This window comes from Megalops cyprinoides, chromosome 6, assembly GCF_013368585.1.
Source record: "Megalops cyprinoides isolate fMegCyp1 chromosome 6, fMegCyp1.pri, whole genome shotgun sequence".
NCBI lineage: Eukaryota > Metazoa > Chordata > Actinopteri > Elopiformes > Megalopidae > Megalops > Megalops cyprinoides.
Window position 1 is genome coordinate 3,155,359 of NC_050588.1, and position 22,908 is coordinate 3,178,266.

Below are 22,908 nucleotides of genomic sequence, written 5' to 3' on the forward strand. Positions count from 1 at the left end.
TTTTGTGAGTGTTGAAGTGTTGACTTTAATTTCTGTACTATATTAGATGATTCCTGTTTTTTAAGTCTTAATGCTAACAATCTGCTTGCCCTGTTACCATTTTCATAGTATTTTTGTTTGGTAAACCGTAAATTGCCCTCGATCTTTTCGGTGATTAGGTAATTGAAAATGAAATAATAGAGTGAGAGGTTATATTTCAGGTGAGGTATTTTATGATTTTCTTAGCAACTTATGGTCTATCTCAATGCATCTTCCTGACGTCTGTGAAGCCTGCTCTGGCTTTACAGACTTTGGCCGTGTAGTCCAGGAATATGGTGATTGGTTTGCCATTGTTGTTGAGTCGACCACCACTGTTACGGGCTTTCCTCAGGATTTCCATGGCATCTCCATCGTTGTGTAGTTTTGCAATGATTACGCGCAGCTTATCTTCCGCCTTTCTCTGTGTCAGGCTGCAGTGTGAGTGCTCGATGTGTACCTCTTTGTCCAACTGGAAAACTTCCTTAAGAAGTTTGGAGATTGCCACGGGAGAACTTGATCCTGGTTGCTCACCGCCCCCCACAATCCAAATGTTACCCCTCCTCATCCTCCCCTCCAAGCGCTCACATTTTTCTTTTAGATCCTTTACTTGCTTCTTAAGGTCTGTTACAGAGGTTTGCAGGGATACTACCTCGTCTGACCATGTTGACAGTCCTTCTTCAACGACTTTCACATTAGCTTTAACGTGTTCAATTTCTGTGTGGATTGCGGTTGTATTGTTGGTAATTGCAGTTTTCACTGCCTTTATTTCCTTCTTTAACGTTTCAAAATCATCTGCCAAAGCACTCTTCAGCTCTTCTCTTATTTCAGTGGATATGTCTTTCCTTAGGAAGGTGAGGATATCGGCTTTAATCGATGCAATGTCCATGGTCAGACTTGCTGCGGGTGCAAGTGGGGCTGGGTTGGAGTTTTCTGAACTCTGCGCCGAGGAGGTGTTGGGCCTTGCATTGGACTGGCCGTCGTATTTGTATTTTCGCAGATTTGACGCCATGTACGTCAATTTCACTGTCCTTTGACTACACTTTGGTTTGTTAATGATAAATTTTGAGCATTTTACACACAATTCAAAAGTGTTGTTTAAGTATGGAATTAGTAAGGATTCTGCAGGAACTCTGAGAGGTGTGCCTTACTCCATTTGTTGCTCACTAGTGCCCCTTGTGTGCAGACATTTTGACATCAGCTGTCATGTGCAGATGCTGACTGTAGATACAAGCATGAGTGTTTAAATCAAAGGCAGTCTCAGAATTACACACTGCTCAAAACATACTAGGCTTCCTTTCAGCCATGAAAAATTGGTTTAAAAAGTCAGTTGTTTCTCTGCCTTTTCTGTTTGTAGCTGACTGGTCAGCTCTTGGCTCATAGGATGACAATGGGCCCTGATGTCTGTTTAATGTTCCAGTATCAGTGTTATAAGGAGGTCATCAGAAAATGGGATGGAAGGAGGGTGGGAGGTGAATTGGCCTGTATGTCTGTCTGTCTCTGCAGCTGGATGACACTAGCTCCTCAGAGGGAAGCACCATTGACATAAAGCCAGATGTGGAGGATGTGGTGGTTGTGGAGGCTGTGGAGGAGTACCTGGACCCAGACCCTTGCTGGACAGAAGGTGTCACTGTAGTTCCCAGCAAATGCTCATCATATATTAAATTTCTAAGCATTTCAACATTATTGAATGTTATTTATATAACAGCACTGAATAATGATGTTGTTTTAGTCATCTTATTTTAGATATTGCATCAATTGGTGACGTAATATCTAAAATAAGGGTTTTGGTCATTATCAACTACAGTGTGAAAACATTGTGAAATGAGTGCATCAAAATTGAGATTTCTGCATAATTGCCTTATTAAAGTGAACTTTCATGTACATTAAAAAACTCATATATAACCTAAAATACAAAAAAAGTTAAATCAGTAAGCAAGTCAGTCTCAGATTGTTGCTCAGAGGCAGAAAAGTTGGAACATTTTTCCAGTGATTCCACCACTTTGCTGCATGCTTTTAAGTTTATGCACATACATATATTAGATATAGACACATAGAGAAGGATATTCCCATCATAACCAGCTATGCATGGAACAACAAAACCCAAGTGCAAAGTTGTTGCAGGTATGTCTTTGTTGCTAGGGGCCAGTTAATTAAATGCCCTTTTGGGTTAAAGTAATTTGGTGGCGGAATATCATGGAAAATGCCTCCCTGTCAATCATGTAGTCCAGCCAGTCATTTAATGTGATGTCACAGGAATTCATGTAAATAACATGGATCAACATGGAAAACTGTAAGCTCCTGAAGCTCATACTCATTGCATTGGAATGCATTTAGCTGGTGAAAGCAACAATGAACTAAGCGACTGTGTCACATACTGTGTCACAGAGATGGATGGTAAAACAAGGTAATGTTAGATCTCTGGCTCTGAGGATAACATAAAAGGGACGACATTATCACTTTTGATATGAGTGAAAAAGGTTTTAAACAGCTTGCTATAAAACTGCAGTTGGCAGTGTTGGGTATTGTAGACACTAGTATGAGAAGGTGATGGACAGAATTCTGAAGTTTTAATGCAAATGCAGAGACTGCCAAAAGGAAAACATGAAGGATAGGTCATGCAGGAAAAAGCTGTACCCCAAATTTATCTCCAAGACAAGGATCAACATGTCATCATCAACTCCATTTGAGAAAGATCGTGCCCTCCTCTGAAGAATGATGGTGCATGTATAAACGAGTGAGATGACCCAGCTCTCTAGGAAGGAGGACCAGACTGAACAAAAGCATCAAAGGACGCTAGATATTGGCCTGGTTGATGCATGAAGAACATTATGCACATTATGAACATTAAGAACATAAGAGCGTTTTTGACACAATTTACTTTTCTAACATATTTCTGAACATTGAACTCACCACAATTTAAAAGAATTGAGAACCAACTTTTAGTGCATAGAATAATCCTGATCATTATAATGATCACATCCATGGTTTCTGAGACTAGGTCACTAATGGATCGAGGTAATAAAATGACAGACACTTCATGATGGCAAATTTGGTTTATCTGGTGTCTCAAAAATTAAGCTGGAGCTAAAGTAAGGATACAGTGTAGCCCAACGGTGACAGAAGGGGGGGACAGTGCTGTGGGGTCAATGATGTTTACTGTTCTCTCCTGTAGGCTGTGTGGCACGGTACAAATGCTGCGACGTATCGATCACTGAAGGCTGGGGGAAGCACTGGTGGTACCTTAGGAAGACCTGCTACCTGATTGTGGAGCACAATTGGTTTGAGACTCTCATCATCTTTATGATCCTACTCAGCAGTGGGGCACTGGTAAGGATATGTACATGCACAAACGCATACACAGTCACTCAGTCCTATCTCTCTGAAGACCTACAGTACACCAAGCAGAATCAAAAACTGTCTGAATGTATATTGTGGCTCATTACATCAAAGTGTCAACACATTTGAATAAAGTGACAGTGACATTAGTTTTCAATACTGTCTTCTGCAGTTTTGGCTTGGAAAAGGAGGAAGAGGAAAGGACAGTAATGGCAGAAACCAATGGTCTTTCAGAACAGAAAATATGGAAAAAGGAATTGTGAAGTACTACAGAAATGACAAAAACCAAAGACACATACAGCAACAGGCCCTATGATATATACCCAAGAGAACTTGAAATGCAGGGAGAGATTATTATAAGCCATCAACAAAAATCTGGAGCAATTCCTGATGATTGGACAAGGTGTAATACTGATATATAAGAAAGGATCACGCTGATCTAGGGAGCTACAGGTTGGTTAGTTTCATTTGTATCTCTTGTAAGGATTGGGAATTTATCATAAGGGATATGTTAGAGTTTTTTTTTTTTTTGGATAAAAAAATACATCCAAGGTGAATGTCAACATGGTTTTCCTACCAGAAAACAAATCCCTTAGGGAATATATCAAGCTCAGGGATCAGTGTCGGCATCTCTGCTGTTGCCCATTACATAAGTGACCTTGATAAGTACACAAGAAACAAAAATATTCAATTCACATTTCAGTAAATTTAGATTTGAACTTTGTGATTCACAAAAATTCAGAATTGGGACAAGCGAATGAAGATTAACATTATCAAATGTAAAGTTCTGTGTGTGGACTAAAGCAATGTAAGGCAGAACATAATTGGGAGGTGTGAAATTAGACTGTGTGCAGCATGAAAAACATATGAAATCAAAACTGTTCCAGATATCAAACATGTAGGATATAAGAGCCTTATTTCTTTTTTTTCAAAACAGAAGGAGAGTCAGGGAAGATTTAATGGATGATTTAACATTTTTAAAAGGGATAAAGTATATGACAGTAGCTATTTCATGATTAGTTTTTCCAGAAAAACAAGAGGAGATAGGTGGAAATTAGTTAAAGGTCAATCCCACTCTGACATTAGGGATTATTTTTTCATTCAGAAAGTTATAAATTAATGGAATAGCTTGCAAGGATTCATAGTGGAAACAGAACCCTTGTACACTTGCAAATTTCAAGTAGTAATTAGTAGGGCTGGGTATTAGCACAGATGCCCTGATTCGGTTTGATTCGGATTCACAAGCTAACAATTCAATTCAATCCGATTCGATAGGAATGAGATATGGAATACTATATCGCAGCTTATTTGGAGGGATGTTTAAAAAGCTCTAAAGGGAACACAAATTTACAAATGCAGAGTCACTGGAAACAAATTGTGAAAACCACTAAAGAAAAGGCCAAAGGCTTGTACAGTCATGCGCCGCTTAACAATGTTGTTCGCATATATGTCCGTAGTCCCATAAGGTTATAATAAAGTTTAAAAATCCTGATCGCAGAACGGGACGTAATGGACGTAATGGAAGGCAACGCTTCCCGCACGCAACATGTGTATCTCATGTCTCATGGTAATAAAGCGATTGCGCTGCCAGTTGAATAATTGTACAGTACATAGTATACCATATAATACATATGTCTTGATAGTCATAATAAACGTCTATGCTAATGTCTTATGTACGTACTGTACTATACTTTCTATCGTTGTTTTAATGTGAACTTTGCATACTTACAATTAAAAGTTTATCGTATATTTATGCTTCAACTCGTAAGCAGCAGCATCTAATCTTGTGCCTATTCCATATAGATTTGCTAAGTATATAGTATGGTGTTTGCACAATGTCCAAATCACATAACGTTCTATCTAACAGAACGTATCGTGGACATTAAGCGACGCATGGCTGTATACCAAAATCTTTTTATTTGAGGAACACATGGGTATAGTTCCTTAAAAACAAAACCAACCTGCATCATTGCCTACTTAGTAATGACACAAAGCAGCAATGTGTGTGCATTAGTTAGCTCAGGGAAAGCTGGTTTATAAGGTAGCTACAATGACTGACAAAATGTAGCTGACTGCCAGTGGCAACTTTGCAATTGTGAACGTTGTGAGCCTAATATGAACAACTAGCTAGCTAGCTACCTAGCAAACAAACATGAACAACTGCATTTCTCTTGAATTGTGCTAAATTACATTGCATTCGTGAGCAAGTGTTGCTATTCAGTTTAGCTAGCTAGCTAGGTAGTGGCTGTGCACTGTATTAAAGTTAAAGCTAAAAAGCTGTGACTGCAGTGCACATGTATATGAATATGTATACCAGGCATCTCCATGATTTTGGACACCCTTCTCCATGCATAATTTTAAAAAAAAATGTATATCTTTGTACGTATCAAGAGTAAACTGAACAAACCATTGCTAAAGTTCTGGTAGCTGTGAAGCCCAGCAGACTAGCTTTTTTTTTGTTTTACACTTACACAGGTTTGGGTAGCTCTTCCTTTTAAAGCCATTTGTGTCAGAATTTGCATCAGTTTATCGAAACAGTTCTGTTCTATAGCCAATGAGGTGGACAGGGGATGGCATGGGAGCTGATGAGGTCAGATTTCACTGTTCTGAAATCATGCTACTCAAACTGATAGACAGACCATTTTACTAAATTTAATTGCCACCATTCCTTATGTATGCTATCATTCTACTCAACATTTGGCACTCTGATGTCTTGTACCAAAACAATATCTTCACCAAAACACTTTCAGTGCACAAATATGGTGTGTTACTCCCCCGTATTCAGCACTTACTCTGTACACATCAATGCTAGAATAACACTTTTACAAATAGGTCATCATCGAATGTATTATGTACTGATATCAAAAAAGAAATCCATCCGAAGAAAAGAAGAAATCTCAGAAATCTCCCAAATAATGGAAGTGAATTATAAACTACATTGCTGCCACTCCTCTTCCAAAGGGAGACTGGCCCCTTCCTATTGGAGCTACAAGTGCTACATAGACTACGAGTTTTGTTTTTTTATTTCTCCTGTCCTGTGTCAGACAAGACCTCTGTGCTTATTTCTAGGCCTTTGAGGATGTGTACATTGAACAGCGGAAAACCATCCGAATCATCCTGGAATACGCAGACCGAGTGTTCACTTACATCTTTATCCTGGAGATGCTGCTCAAGTGGGTGGCCTATGGCTTCGTCAAGTACTTTACCAATGCCTGGTGCTGGCTTGACTTCTTCATTGTGGATGTAAGTTCCCTCACATCTTTTCATGTCTGTTTTCCAATCTATGATCTTAACTTCCCCCATCCCAGCACAGTGTCTGTGTCCTCTCCTGTTGGGGATCCCACTCAGAGTCAGAGGAATGAACTTCCAGCACTGGAACTGGTGTTTACTAATGCACAGGGGTCAGAGCTGCTTGTTTTTGTCCACTGGCTGCAGGAAACACCAGAAAGTGGGTTGTCTTACTCAAGTTGACATGCACACAGGTGGCATCAAATGTATTCTACCTATAAACTGAAAACAATTTATTAGATATATTAATAGTTATCTATACATATTTTAAAGACAGATATGAAAATGACCTCAGAGCTGTGTAGGGTACTTGTACAGAAAAGCCATTTGGATGGCTCTTCAAACTTCACTTCAAATTGACACCCCCCCCCCCCCCCCCCCCCCCCATTCCATCTTCTCATCAACCCAGTTTGCTTCAGCAGGAACAAGGAAAGGGGGAAATGTAGTTATTTTGAACTTGAATTTATTTGAACTTACAAATCTGTCAATTGAAAGTCTGACCAACCTCGCTGACCCCCTAATTTCCTGATATTATTTGATACTGAGATGTTGGTGAATTTTGGGAGCCATTCCTAATGGTAAGTGTGATGATGATGAAGAAAGTGTGACTTTGTAATGCTGTGATTAATGAATATACATTTCACTTCCCTATGCATCTGTGTTCTGGTTTAAACCATGCTGAATATAATGCAGAAGAATGCAGCTCAAAAGGAGATACCATAATGGATGGCCCTGAATATATCACTGTGTGTGTGTGTGTATGGATGTATGTATATATGTATGTATGTATGTATGTATGTGTATGTGTATGTGTATGTGTATGTATGCGTGTGCCACATTTGTGGTGTGTTCCATTGTCTCAGTACTTTCTCAGTATGTGTTTGTGTGTGAGATTAAACTTCACACTTCACCTGTGGGAAAACCTGTACAGTGTAAGACATGGTTCATGTTATAGAACAGCAGTCCTGAATTATCAAAAGTCAAAACTTGTTTTGGCAAACCATTGCTTTCTGCCAGTTTCATTTCAGTAGTTGCTATTGCATATTTTTTATACTATTTTTTACACTATTTTCACTCTCTGACATTTTATTCCATAAAGTATTTGATGTTAAATAATGAAACTCGTCATGAACGGGTCTGTTTGTGTACATACAAGAGTGCAGAAAACTTGACCATCTATTGTGATATATAATTGTTGTTAGGCTCCTATATGCAGGGCATATCACTTGGTTGGTGACAGCCAATGAAGTGAACTACAAAAAAGAAACTGTCTACAAGCTATTGCCTACTAGCTAAAATAAAAATAAAATGGCATTGTTTGTCAGCATTGTACTGAGGGAGAATTATCACTGATCCACCACAACAGAATATTTTTCCAAATGTCAAAATGTTTTCCTATCAGTATCAGTAATATGTCTACTAGAACAACCTAGGAGAGATACCACGTCAAGGTCAGGTTTAGCACCTAATTTCTACTCCATTTCTTAAAGAATATAAATCCAATATTTTTTCCAAAGCATATCAAAATGTGTGTGAGGCTACAGGTGTTGATTTTACATGTTTGTCAGGACAGAGAGGTGTTTCAATTGAATTAATGTATTTGACTTTGCGATATAGTGTATATAGATTGTATAGTCTATATAGTGAAGAATTTTCAGTTGAGTCACTGTTTTTCTCTTCTCCCTCAGATCATTTTTGCACTTAAATAATGTTATCTGGTTAGGAGAGCTACTGTCCACGTTTGTTAAATTAGTTGCATTGTCAGTGTTTTCTGGCTAGCCAGCTACTTAGTTAAGTCTATCAGCTTTCTTTGCAGCTGGCTGTAGCTTGATAGGATAATGGTTAAACATGGGTGGAAACAGGAATTACAGCAAGACCTCAGTGCTTGTTGCCACTCAGAGAATAGGACACGGGACTGTGATATGTGAGTCTGAAGCAAGTCACAGGATGTGATTATGAGGCTTTCTAGGGTGATGGCCTGCAGCAAACATGGCTGCATCTCAAGTCCATACTTTGCCTGACATCAGATGAGTATGTACTTAACAAGGAAGATGGAAAGATGTTAGTTGGAAAAGGCAGATGCAGTTTTTCAGTTTTGAAAAATCATGTTCTCTCCCTTCCCATTATGTACATGCACAGTTTGGAAATTGAGGGACAGTTTGGGGGTAAAATAAATCAGTCAGAAGGAGTTAATGTTAGATGTGAAATATCAATATGGGTGTATTTGATAATAAACATCACTTCAACACAAGAGTCTTGCTCCCATTAGTCTTGCAGTTTGAGACACTTTGGGCACGTTTACACCTGGTATTATCTGCATCTGATCAGTTGAGATTGGATTGTCATCTGGATGCCTCTAGTGTGTTTGGACTTGGTATTAAAACGCATCCCAAATGCATCCCCAATTGTCCCCAATGTGATGGGATTTCTCTTTTTCCTTGCAATACCAAAAAAGAGTTTTTATTAATATAAATTGCATATATCCATTTATTTATCTATCCATTGTTTTAAATATTTCAGTAGCTGTTTAATTGTGCCACTTCTGACATTGTTTAGCAAATGTGTACAGACACTCTTGAAACAATGTCAAGTGTACAAGAAGTTGCAGTACTGTATGCATTGTGCCAGCTTCATCATTACCGAAGAAGAGGCCAGCTACAGAACTGCCTTTGTTTAACAAAGACTACACCAAGATTGCAATTACAAATTCAGACCTTAGTTATAATGTCGCAACAGTGCATAGAAGCTTGTGGGTGCATGCTAGAAGCCAGGACTGGACTAAATATACATGCATTTAATTGTATGTGGTGCTAATAAATATGGGAGACTCTGAAAAGGGCAGCCTTGTAGGGTGACACAAACTGTCAGAAATTTTGTCAACAGCTTGAAGCATTTACACTTTCCCTCATAATGGCCACAGTGCATCCTCAAGTGAAAATCTGATCACAATCACCTGCCCATCATGGCCAACATCCAATCAGGGATGCATTTCATTACCAGGTGAAAAGGGGACCTTTATATTGGCATTTCCTTTACTTACGCAGTTACCTATACATCACAGACATAATACAGATGGAGACCAACACAGCTGCTGGTAATTTTCTGATGAGATGACCCTACCTGTCCCCTCATTTCAGTTACGCTTTCTGGCTTTTCCTCTAAGAAATGCAAATTACGACATAACTGAAGGCCAGTGAAGTTTAAGGGTTGAAGTACTGTCCTACAAGACACATGCAGAAAGGAGTTTTGTATTTCTACAATCATGTTGATTACATGGCAACCATGTACTATGATTTTAACCAGTGGGATCCCTTTTTTTCCATTTTATAATGTCTTTTCCAAGGCATAGTGATCATGAAAAGTTGTGTTTTGTGTCGATTATACAAGGTGGGCAGTGAGATCATCCTACTATGAAGCTTCAGTACTATGAAGCAATTGGAAGTACACTGGGTTTGACTGCAATCAGTGTGTTATGTGAATCGCCCAGTAACTTATACTGATGCCCTGGCCTTGATACTTGACTGTTTGCCTCATTAACCCTTTTTCCTATTTGTAACATTCTCACCAAACCACTGTTGTTGGATGGCTTCAAAGTTGCTGGAGCAAATCCTTTCCTTAAAAACTAGCTAGTTTAAAATCCCTAGTTCCTTCCAAATTCAGAGACAATAGTTGTGAAACAACAAATATCTCATTAACTCCTTGACCCATAACAATCAGCATTAGAAATCTTGGGGTGCTACTTGATCCAGATCTGTCCATGGAAACTAGAACTTCTTCTCTAGAGCAATGTTTTTCATCTCCAGAATATTGCTGAATTACATGGTTAATTTCCCTTAAAAATGCCAGAAACAGAATCCATGCCATATCTCCTCCAGACTGGAGAATTGTAAATTCATAGAATGTAATTGTGGCTCCTTTTCTTGCTCAGTTTCTGAGATGACCTTACGAGAGATTATTTAGAAAACAATATATTAATATAATTTTGGCAATCTGAAAGATATTTTCAGAGTCACTGTGATCAGATTAACCAGCAAACGTTTTCTAATGTTTGAAGTCAGTTCTGGTGGTCTGTTCAGTCAGTTCAGATGATACAGGTTTATTTTTAAAAATTAGATGTAAATTTATGTGTAGATGTCATACTGAATGAAGTTAACTACCCTATCAATATGAAAGTACATGCAGTACTATCCTGTATGACTACTATCCTGTATGATTTTTCATCATCATACAGTATTACTCCCTGAAACCTGACTAATATACGTCATTTATCTTTAAGATTAAGTCTTCCAAGTAGGTTTGGCACTTGTTTTGAGTATGTGGAGAGCACAAGAGCAAATGAAAATGTATCCAATTGAGTATTATATACTTGCAAACCAAAAAACTCCTTTCTGAAAAATCTGCAACATTATCCTCACACTGATGTCTTGACAGTCAGACAAATCCATGATGTCACATTGAAAAATATTCTGTTAACAAAACGTATGTGTTTACGTAAAGAAACATGAAACGAACAAAATTGTGATTACAGGATTAATTAAATGATTAGAGGATTCTCAATATACTGCACTGACTCAATATGCCCTGAAAAGCATACGCAAACAGTCCCCACCTTTATGACACAATGGGTCCGATTTTAATAGCACTCTAACACAGTGTTGGGTTGAGGGAGTCACTTGCTCAATTGGAAACATATTGATTTTGTTGTTTCTTAGTTTCTCCTTCACAGTTTAATACTTAAAATAGTTTGAAGTAAGGAGTGGAAGTATGGGTAAGGTGTGACTAATGAGGCATTGCATGAAACGAACATTTAGAATGCTCTAAATGTTTGTTTCAGGTCAAGCAAAATATGAATGAACCTTTATTTTATAGACCTGTTTCAGTTGTGAAGAATGGCTTTCATACCAAATGTAGTGAAAAATGAACGTGAGTACAAACATGTGAGGTCAGAAAGGGCCATGGCTCTGTGTGTGTGTGTGTGTGTGTGTGCGTGTGTGTGTGCGCATGTATGTGTGTGGGGGGAGGGGGGTTGTCTTCTTTTTATCTTGCTCTCTCCACTGGATCACAGCCACAGATGTTGTTGACCTTGCCTTGCAGAGCACTGAGAGACGAAGGAGGCACTGAGGGCACCTACAGAGCTAGCTCAAGAAGGGCCAAGCCCTCAAAAAAAGGGCATTCAGTGGGAGCAGGCTGAGGCTGAAGGTGAAATTTACCCAAAAGACCATACAACTATAGATGAAGGCGGAATCTTTATTCTCTGATTCAGAAAGGGTGACACCCTCACCTGGAGACCATTATATATTTATATTTATATTTATATTTATATATAATATTTTTGAGATTCAGCTGTAAAGGTAAGAAACCATGCAATTGTGCAAGGTTAGAGTGTTCTGTTGTATTGCATGTTATGTATGTATTATCATCTCTAGGTGATCTCTCTAGGTGACAGAAACATTCTGAAAATGTGCTATTCTTTTGAATTGGAAATGTGAGACCTAGGCAACGACCTGAGTCTCCAGGATGACACTAAGTGGCCACACCAGCTCAGCAGTAATCACGCAGTCCTCAGGACTCCCAGGGAAAGATTTTTTATTTATTATTTAAGGCAAGAATGGTAGCCATCAGTGTCCCTCATAAAGGGAGTGCAGACACAAAACCAAAATGAAATTCCAATAGAAGAACAAAAAAAAACAAGTTAATAATAACTTAAACAAAATTAACTCAAATTAACCAGCTGCACCCAGCTGCAGCATGCCGGCCTGCACAGACACCAGCTCACTCTCCATTCTGTCTATCATGCTGACTATATATAGACTCGAACACCCCCTGAACAGGGGAGTCCTAGCGAGTCTACATTCAGAAACTGGATGAATTACATTTGAATAACAGTTTAACCAAACAAAAAAAGGTAACATTATATTCAAAATGACAACCACAACCAAAATAACAATAAAACAAACATTACATATACTAATAAAACAAACTACCAATATCCCTTCCTCGCCCCTCCACTCCTACGATGAACCTTCCTTAATGTTCGCGCGAAACCTACGGCGATACCTCAGAAAAGGGACGTAGTCAGGGCGTGCGCTTCCTCTGACCACCTCCTTCCCCAAGCAGCTGGCTTCCTCCACACACCGAGACTGCGCATCCGGAAGAGAGAGAGAGAGCGGGAGATCACAAACAACCAATGTACACGGTACCTACTTAAACTACAAAACTAAACAAAACGTAACAAGTACTATAACTAAATATAAAGATAACTGGAGGAGTGTTGTTTAATGGACTGATAAGTAAACCCGGAAATCATTCGGAACCACATTACATGATACCGAACTACTGTGCTGTAGGAAACCGGCTAGCAACTAGTGAGGCACCCATCGTACGCCTGAGCACACTCGCTATGCGTAGCGATCTCCCTGCGTTTATTTTAGGAACGAAGGGACAGTGGAGGAGTATCAGTTAGCTTCTCCACATTTCCCTCCCCCTCCGAAGACTCGCATCCAGGGATGCGAGACAAATAGTCAGCAATGACATTCTCCTTCCCTGCTCGATACTGCAGGGCCAGGAACCAACGAGTTATTCTCGCATTGGAGTCCTTCATCCTTCCCAGCCATTGAAGGGCATGGTGGTCAGTTTCCAAGACAAACTCTCTTCCCAGTAGGTAGTATTTAAAGGTCTCTAATGCCCACTTAATGGCCAAGCACTCCAGCTCCACTGCTGAGTAGCGGGTTTCTCTCGGGAACAGCTTCCGGCTCACATAGGCCACTGGTTGCTGGTCACCTGGCTCCCCCTGGAGGAGGACCGCCCCCAAACCCACACCTGAAGCATCCGTTTGGACGATAAAAGGCTTGCCAAAATCAGGGCTCTGGAGTACTGGTTCATGGCACAGGGCATCTTTCAGGTCCTGGAAAGCTTTCTCCTGCTTGTCGTCCCAGATGATCCTACTGGGTCCCGACTTCCTCGTCAGATCCGTCAGCGCTGCTGCTCGTGTGGCAAAATCTGGCACAAAGCGTCTGTACCACCCAACCAAACCTAAAAAAGAGCGTACCTGCTTTTTTGTCTCTGGCCTGGGACTCTGCCGAATTGCCTCCACCTTGTCCTGCTGAGGTCTGATGACACCACCACCCAGGACATACCCCAAATATCGGGCTTCTGCCTGTGCAAGAGAACACTTCTTTGGATGAATTGTCAACCCTGCCCCCTTGATCTTCCCAAAGACCCCGCGGAGATGCTGCAGGTGCTCCTCCCAGGAGTTGCTATAAATCACAATGTCATCCAAATAGGCAGCTGCAAACCCCTCTGTGCCCACGAGCACCTGGTCTATCAACCGCTGGAAGGTTGCTGGCGCCCCCTGGAGGCCAAATGGCATTTTGCAGAAATGGAATAAGCCCTGGGGCGTCCGGAAGGCTGTGTAAGGTCTAGCCTGTTCTGTGAGGGGGACCTGCCAATACCCTTTACACAGGTCAAGAGTGGTAATAAATGTTGCCTGTCCAATGCGCTCAATTAGGTCATCTAACCTTGGCATGGGGTAGGCATCAAACCTGGACTGAGCATTCACCTTGCGGAAGTCAATACAGAATCGGATGCTCCCATCTTTTTTTGGAACAAGCACTACTGGGTTACTCCATTCACTAGTGGAGGGTACAATAACCCCAGACTGCAGCATTACCTCTACCTCTTCCTTCAGCACCGGCAGTAGCTTTTCTGGAATGCGCCACATGGGTTGACGCACTGGAGTGGGATCATGGAGTATAATATCATGCTCCACCAGTGCAATGGAACCCGGAACCTCCTGAAACAGACCTTCAGGAATCACTTGGGCGAGCTCCCGCTGCAGGTGCTGTGGTAGATGGGAACAGTCAAGACTGGCCCGGTTCTGCCTGGTTGGGAAAAACTGGACTGAATCCTCCTCCTCCCCATCCACCTTCTGCACAAAAAACTGGTGAGGCACATCCCATTCCTTCCATTCCTTCAATAAATTCACATGAAAAGTCTGCCTAGGTTTCCGTCTTTCTGGCATCTCAATTTCATAAGTGGTGGGCCCCAACTGACGAAGGACTGTGTACGGCCCCTGCCACTTAGCCAAGAACTTACTGTCTGAGGTGGGTAACAGTAAAAGCACCTTCTGCCCTGGTCTAAAAGTCCTCTCCCGAGCTCCCTTATCATACCAGGTTTTCTGAGAACCTTGCGCTTTCTCCATATTGCTGCGTACAAAAGCATACATCTCCTCCAACTTTTCTTGCATTTGCTGCACATACCTCAGCACATCCTGGGACTTGGTTTTCTTTAGCCCTGCCCAGGAGTCCTTCAGCACATCCAAGGGCCCCCGTACCTGCCTTCCATAGATGAGCTCAAAAGGGGAGAAGCCGGTTGATGCCTGGGGGACCTCCCGGTAAGCAAACAGCATATAAGGCAGCCATCGGTCCCAGTCCTTGCCATTACCTGCAACAAACTTCTTCAACATGCTTTTGAGCGTGCCGTTGTAGCGCTCCACCAAACCGTCTGTCTGGGTATGGAATGGAGTGGTCCTAATCCCCTAATCCCCAATAGCCTATACACCTGCCTCAGGGTTTTAGAGAGAAAATTAGTACCCTGGTCTGTGATTATCTCCCTAGGTATCCCCACCCTTGAAAAAAACTGCACCAAGGCCTGGGCTACCTGCCGTGCAGCCATATCCCGGAGTGGAAAGGCCTCAGGGTAACGTGAAGCATAATCACAAATTACCAAAATGTACCGATTACCTGCCTGTGTTCTCTCTAGTGGGCCAACAATATCCATCCCTAATCTGCTAAAGGGTTCATCTATGATGGGAAGTGGCTGAAGTGGGTATTTGGCTACATTCTTTGCACTAGTTAACTGGCATTCACGGCAGCCCTGACAGTAAGTTTGTATATCGGCATGCATCCCTGGCCAATAAAACCTCCCTGCAATGCGGTCTAGGGTTTTCTGAAAGCCCATATGCCCAGCCCAGGGGATTCCATGACCCATAGCCATCACCTGCTCTCTTAAACTCTTGGGAACCACCAACCGCTCTGTTCCCCCTGCTGTCTGCCTATGGCACAGTAACCCCTCCTGCTGGACATAACCCTTCTCCCCAGCTTCCCCATCATCTACCTCCACTTCCTGCCAGGCTTTAGCTAAGCCCTCATCTTCTCGCTGCAACATCTTAAGGTTATGGGGAATTTCCTCCAACACATCCTCAATAGCTGGCACTGCCTTTGTCTTCTCCATTGCTTGCACAGTGCCCAATAATTTCTCCCTACGTTTCTGCCTTCGGCTTTTCCTAGTCTTCCCTTTGCCAACTGTAGGGATTTCACAATTTATGAAGGGCATCTTCCTAAGGGCTTCTACATCCGCCCCAGACTCATTTGGTGGCTGATTCTGCTCCATCACCATGCTCACTGGGGTACATGCAGAGACCAGCTCAGGCAAAACCAGCACATCCTGCCCAATTATAACTGGGTATCTCAACCCCTCAACAACCCCTACGGTCAACAGGAAAGTTTGGCCCTGCACTTCCAGGTAAACCTCTGTAATGGGGTACTCATGTTCATCCCCATTAACACAACGCACTTTCATCTGAGGACCCCCCAGCTGACACTGGTCTTTCACTAGCTGAGGCTGAACCAAAGTCTGCATACTGCCTGTGTCTAGCAGAGCCATGGCACTAGCCCCATTAACCTTCACAGGCATTAACTGCACCCTCCCCAAACCATCACCATTAGATTCCCCTGGTCGGGGCAAAAGGCACAAGTGAATAGCTTTTGGCTTCCTCAGAGGGCAATTTGGCTTAATGTGTCCCTCCTGTCTACAATGGTAACAGATCATTTTACCTGTCTCAGGGTTAATCCCCTTGCTATTATCAGCAAATGATTTAGCTGCCCTAACACCCTCAATACTAGACCTAGCCCTCTCATAACCACGGTAGTCACCCCCCTTAGGCCTGCCCCCTGGACCACCACCAAAACCAAACCCCACAGACTTACCGGCTGGTGTGTAAGGTCTGGGGCCTTCATAACGGAATGCCTTGGAGCCTCGCCGGGCGGCCAGGAAGGTTTCCACCAGCTCTGCTGCTCTCTGGGCAGTGTCGGGGCAGTGCTCTTTAACCCATATTCTGATTTCAGGGTTCAGGGAGTTGTAGAACTGCTCCAGAATGATCATCTCACCCACTTCCTCCACAGTCTTGCCTGCCGGCCTAATCCACTTCTTGTAGAGGTCTCTCAGTCGGTGATACAGTTCTTTAGGGCTCTCACCAGGCCGCACTTCGGGGTCCCGGAACCTTTGTCGGTACACTTCCTGGTTGATCTCGTACTTCGCCAAGATGGCCTCCTTAACTCGGTCATAGTCCATAGAATCCTCCACATCCATAGCCACATACGCACTTCGTGCTTTTCCACTCAGGTAGGGCACCAACAGCACAGCCCATTCGGTTTTCTCCCACTGGTAGGCAGTAGCCAGGCGCTCAAAGGTGGTCAGATATTGCTCGATATCATCACCTTCCTGGAGCGGTGGAAGCTTTGGCTTAGCCCAGGGCATCCTCCGGCTTCCACCACTGGACTGCAGGGACATCCCAGGACTCCCCTCGTCATCGGAGTCTTCACCTGTCTGATGTCCTGGCCTCTGGAACTCCTGTGGACCGTGGCTCTTCCTACTGGGCTCCTCTTGCAACGAGTAGGTGGCTCTGGTAATTTCCTCTGCTCTGTGTCGGTGCTGCTCCATCTCCTCCTGGAACTGGGACAGCTGCACCTGGACCCGCCTCCATCGCTGTTCCTGCTTCAGCGCCTCCTGGTCCATTCTGCTCCCCTGCTCCTGCTGGAAGCGCACACAGTCCTTGAGCATGCGGACCATTTCCCCCCATGAACCCGTCGGCTGCTCTTCCTGCCGTGGCAGTTGGTGGGCTGGGGGACTTCCACTGCCCCTTCTTCTTCTGGAACAACCTCCATCTCTCGCTGGCGTCGTGTCTTTGGTCCCATAAAGCCCTGGCTCCTCCCGGCTGCTTACTGCTGCTCCACTTCAGCGTACCATCCCACTTCTGACACCACATGTGAGACCTAGGCAACGACCTGAGTCTCCAGGATGACACTAAGTGGCCACACCAGCTCAGCAGCAATCACGCAGTCCTCAGGATTCCCAGGGAAAGATTTTTTATTTATTATTTAAGGCAAGAATGGTAGCCATCAGTGTCCCTCATAAAGGGAGTGCAGACACAAAACCAAAATGAAATTCCAATAGAAGAACAAAAAAAACAAGTTAATAATAACTTAAACAAAATTAACTCAAATTAACCAGCTGCACCCAGCTGCAGCATGCCGGCCTGCACAGACACCAGCTCACTCTCCATTCTGTCTATCATGCTGACTATATATAGACTCGAACACCCCCTGAACAGGGGAGTCCTAGCGAGTCTACATTCAGAAACTGGATGAATTACATTTGAATAACAGTTTAACCAAACAAAAAAAGGTAACATTATATTCAAAATGACAACCACAACCAAAATAACAATAAAACAAACATTACATATACTAATAAAACAAACTAACAATATCCCTTCCTCGCCCCTCCACTCCTACGATGAACCTTCCTTAAAGTTCGCGCGAAACCTACGGCGATACCTCAGAAAAGGGACGTAGTCAGGGCGCGTGCTTCCTCTGACCACCTCCTTCCCCGAGCTGCTGGCTTCCTCCACACACTGAGACCGCGCATCCGGAAGAGAGAGAGAGAGAGCGGGAGAACACAAACAACCAATGTACACGGTACCTACTTAAACTACAAAACTAAACAAAACGTAACAAGTACTGTAACTAAATATAAAGATAACTGGAGGAGTGTTGTTTAATGGACTGATAACTAAACACAGAAATCATTCGGAACCACATTACATGATACCGAACTACTGTGCTGTAGGAAACCGGCTAGCAACTAGTGACGCTATGCGTAGCGATCTCCCTGCGTTTATTTTAGGAATGAAGGGACAGTGGAGGAGCATCAGTTAGCTTCTCCACAGGAAAGCAATTCATATTGGCTATTACAAACATTTTATCACTTTAATCTTTAAGTAGAATTCGTACCCTGAATTCCCTTTTTTACCTTGAGTGGATGTTTTTGTAAGGGCAACTTTTATTCTTTAAAACATATGAAAGGAAAAACCACTCTGTCCGATAGTCTTCGGCTATAAACACTAGCAAATGTATATTTTTTGGAATTGCCCTTACCACTGGATTCTTGATGCCAACTGTGAATTGAATTTAAGAACATGATTTTAGAGGAAATCAGGGTGTGAAAATGTGACAAAACTGTTGTGGTCACTTGACAAATGACTTATTATTACATTTGCAAGCTAAAATAAAGCTTTCGCCTTGTTAGAATCCCCCTCTTCCGTGACTTCTGTCAGTTTCAGATGTTGTACTCTTGATGTATGTTTTTATGTGAAGTTGTTGGTTGGTTGGAGGTGTTTCCCCAGATCTGCTTGACATCCCTTTTAGAAGGAACTGTGCCCCTTCCCCAAAAGTCTCACTGCCCATCCACTGCCTGCTTGTATTGCTTCTCCATATATTGGTGCATGCTGGTCAGATCTTAGCCTGGCTGTTCAGTGCTGTCCCCTGTTTGTAATTTTAGTTATTAAAGCTGTTAGTTATTAAAGTATTATTAGTAGTGTTGTTGTATGTTTCATTAATGTGCAAAAAAGCTCAATTGTGTCAGCCCCTACACCTATTTTAAGTTAGTTGTATGTGAATTTTATGCTGACAGAATGAAATATTTTTCCATGCTGATAGTTATTAACACTTAGACTCTCATCAAGGCTACAAGTGGCAGAGACCCTTGGATTGTTGATTGCCAGAATTAACATAGTGCCAGATTTCAGTCAGTTGGCAAAATAGCAAGCATAATTAGGCTGAGTGGCCTATTCTTGTCATTTAATTTCTTATTCTGATTTACATCATTTACATTATGTACATTACATTGCATTATATAATATAGATTAATACATATTTACATATTTACACTTGCTCATTTTACAACATATTGCCTAATTCCCCAGTGTTGCAGTGCCAGGTCCAGCATGGGCTAGGAGGATATTACCCTTAGTGCTGTGGATGGTGCAGAGAGACTTGGTTTGGGTTCAGGTTTTCCTGAGGGTTTCTGTCCTTCCAGTGCAGTCCAGTAAATGTAGCTGACCTCCCTCTCTCTCCTGGTACAACTGCCCTGGTGTGACTGTGATTTTTATTCCTCTTCTGTGTGGGGGAGGGGGGGATGTGACATGACATACTTGTTTTGTCTTCAGTTACATGGGATTTTATGCTTCAGCCAAGAGGAACTTTGAGGGACGGTGTTAGAAGGTCCAGAATCAGGTTGTTGTAGCCTAGTAGGGTTGTTCTTTCCGCAGGGAATCCTCACTCCTAACCTCCCCCAGGGTCCCCTCCTGTTTTTTGACTACAACTGTCTTGAACCTTCATGTATCTTTTCTGACTTTCTCTGTTTTATTTTAATATTTTGCCCATTCTCTCTCCTTCTGTCTTCCTTTTTCAACCACAAGTTTTTTCCAGGTACACTGATACACCATTTAGCTGCTTTTCAAATATCAACATCTGCCAAAAGCTAATAGCAGAAAAACAACCTCTGGGCCTATTATGTTTAAAATATGAATATATGCTACACTAAACATGATTCTCTTTATCTTTGCAACTAAATAATGCAGTATTATATACTGTATGTCTATGTATATGTGAAACTAATATTCCAACAATGGTAGGGCATTCTTTACTTTTAATTATACCTCTAACAGTCTGGAACCTCTCTTGCTTCTCTTTCTGTGTAGGTGTCTATAGTCAGCCTTATAGCTAATGCCCTGGGCTACTCCGATCTAGGGCCAATTAAATCTCTCAGGACACTAAGGGCCTTGAGACCCCTCAGAGCCTTGTCACGTTTTGAAGGGATGAGGGTAAGACTGAAAGCTAAGCAGCTCATGCTTATGCATGCCAATGGAAAATGTAAGCATGCTAGCAATGATCATAGCAAAGAAAAGAAATTAAAACAAACTGGGGGATTTAAAAAATGACATTAAAAAAACTTCCTGTACCATAAAGAAAACCTAAAGAAAAGTCATGATGCAGCTGGCAAAATGATCAATTGTTGTGGCAAATATAAATTATATATCTCCTCTCCTTGATTTATGTTAGTGTTTTTGTAATCAATACCAAAAATGAAAGGCAGTTTAATGAAAATTTACTAATAGGGATACCTTACAAAGCTGCCTCATCACGGTGTTAAAATTGATGAATATTAAATTTCAATTAAATTGGCCCTGAAATATATAAAACCAAAGAAAAAAAATGAATAAAAAAAAAAAAAACAGTATGTTCAAACTTCAGTCCATTTTATGGAGCATTCAGTCTACAATTGGCTGTTCATTTGGCCTGATTTTAACCTCTATTGCTTTTGTAGAGGATGTAAAGCGCACCCCCTGTCTCCTGTTCCTCGTACCCCCACCCCCCTGACCTCATACCCTGATATGTCTTAAAATGAGAACAACCAGCTGCAAAGGTGCACCATCAAAAGAGAACAAATATTCCAGAAACCAAACCAGATGTCAGAAAATAGCTGTACATTGTACACTTCATTTTGACATTTAATTCTTTGGAATAAAATGAAAATGCAAAGCATACACCACTAAATTGACAAGTGCAGTCATCCTGCTTCACAGCTAGTGGGGTCATGGCTGTGATGCTGGTGGAGAATATCTGGTTCACTTTTTTGCTGATGGTTGTGACCAGTTGCACCTGGTCGTTGTCACTCCAGTCTGTTTATTCTGGGCACTGGTGGCCTTGTTTCATAGTTCAAGCTTCTTTTCCATTCCAAATCCCTGTACACACACACTTTGCAGCCCCTTTCCTGTTCTCCTTCTCCCATCCCGTCTCTGTCCAATTCAGCAGCAACTGTGATTGCACCTCTTTCTCTCATTTGTCCAGGATCTGGATGTGGCAATAAAAAGATACTTGAGTGCAGATGTGGGAAGGAGAGATTTGCTAAACGTCTGTTGCCATTCTGACCTTTCTGAAGTTTATGGATGCTTTTTGAGGCCATGAAAACACCAAAGTATAGTCCCAAAGAAAAATGTCAATTCACATTTGTTTTCAACTCAAGACGAAAGCTTAGGAAATGCATAAGGCTGTTTGCTTACAAATGCACTGTTTTCACACCATGGCAAAAACAACCATTAGGAGGGAGCATGGTGCTGCCTCGCCACTCTCACTGAAAGTGAAACCGGGAGGCAACTTCATGCACAAGTGAGCAGAAAGACTAAACCTCAGCAGTGTGTGACATAAATCTCCCTTACACTCTGAAAGCGGTGGTGTTGTCCCTCTAATGTGCACCAATCATAGAGGTGTGTGTTTTGTCTCTCCATAAACACAATTTTTTAACATGAATTTCCCAAAAATGGCAAACAAGATATTTAAGCAAAAAGGGCCAATGTCATTCCCCTGGGGCATGATTTTTATGGTGTAAATACAGAAGCAAATATCAGAGCATTGGCAAGACCAGCACACAATATCCAGCGTTACAGTTGCAGGTTTTAAAGGTGTACTATGAGGCTTTTTTTGCCCTTGTTGTGATTTTAATGCTCACTGAGGTCAAGAAGATGACTCAAGAAAAAGTCATCAAAGTCCAACAAGCAAAACATACTTAAATGGAAATATGATCTTACGTGTTTATTTATGCTTACAAACCCAAAATGAATTACGTGAACATAGTTGTACAAACCAAGCCAAAACTAGTAGTTACTTTCCAGTTCAGTGACTTTATTAGCTGTTAATTCTGAAGCTAATCAACATAATTCATAAAATCGAACATACTCTGAGTAGATCCCAATAGTTTCAACAGTCCAGTGTCATGTGCACCAAAAAAGTAAACATATAAATTCATAAACACTGAGACTTGTGTATTGTGAGGTTCTGCTAATCAGAAACACATAAAAGCCTGATTAAGCCAAACAGTGCTACTGCTAAACATTTACATTTATTCATTTGACAGACACTTTTTATCCAAAGCGACTTACAAGTGAGGTACAATACAAACAAACAAACAAAAAAAACAAAAAAACCTTACATATCAAATTGTCCTTACCCACACCTGGCTGGGTTTGTGATGCAGATATTACCTGAAGTATTTTTTGCCTCTTTTTGCTTACTTTTGTTTGAGCAGTTGAAATTGTATCGTCATTTTTGGGATGTTCATAAAAATTGTAGATTAATCTGAAATACCTTA

General features: G+C 41.7%; 1 protein-coding gene across 1 annotated transcript in view; it reads left to right on the forward strand.

Annotated features, from left to right (window-relative positions):
* The window catches only part of scn8ab (sodium channel, voltage gated, type VIII, alpha subunit b), a 120,567-nt gene that overhangs the window by 89,550 nt on the left and 8,109 nt on the right, over nucleotides 1-22,908 (forward strand). The window contains exons 18-21 of the mRNA XM_036530807.1: nucleotides 1,522-1,639; nucleotides 3,191-3,345; nucleotides 6,424-6,597; nucleotides 20,462-20,584. Coding sequence (XP_036386700.1) covers nucleotides 1,522-1,639; nucleotides 3,191-3,345; nucleotides 6,424-6,597; nucleotides 20,462-20,584 — 570 coding nt within the window. The remainder of the gene's footprint in view (nucleotides 1-1,521; nucleotides 1,640-3,190; nucleotides 3,346-6,423; nucleotides 6,598-20,461; nucleotides 20,585-22,908) is intronic.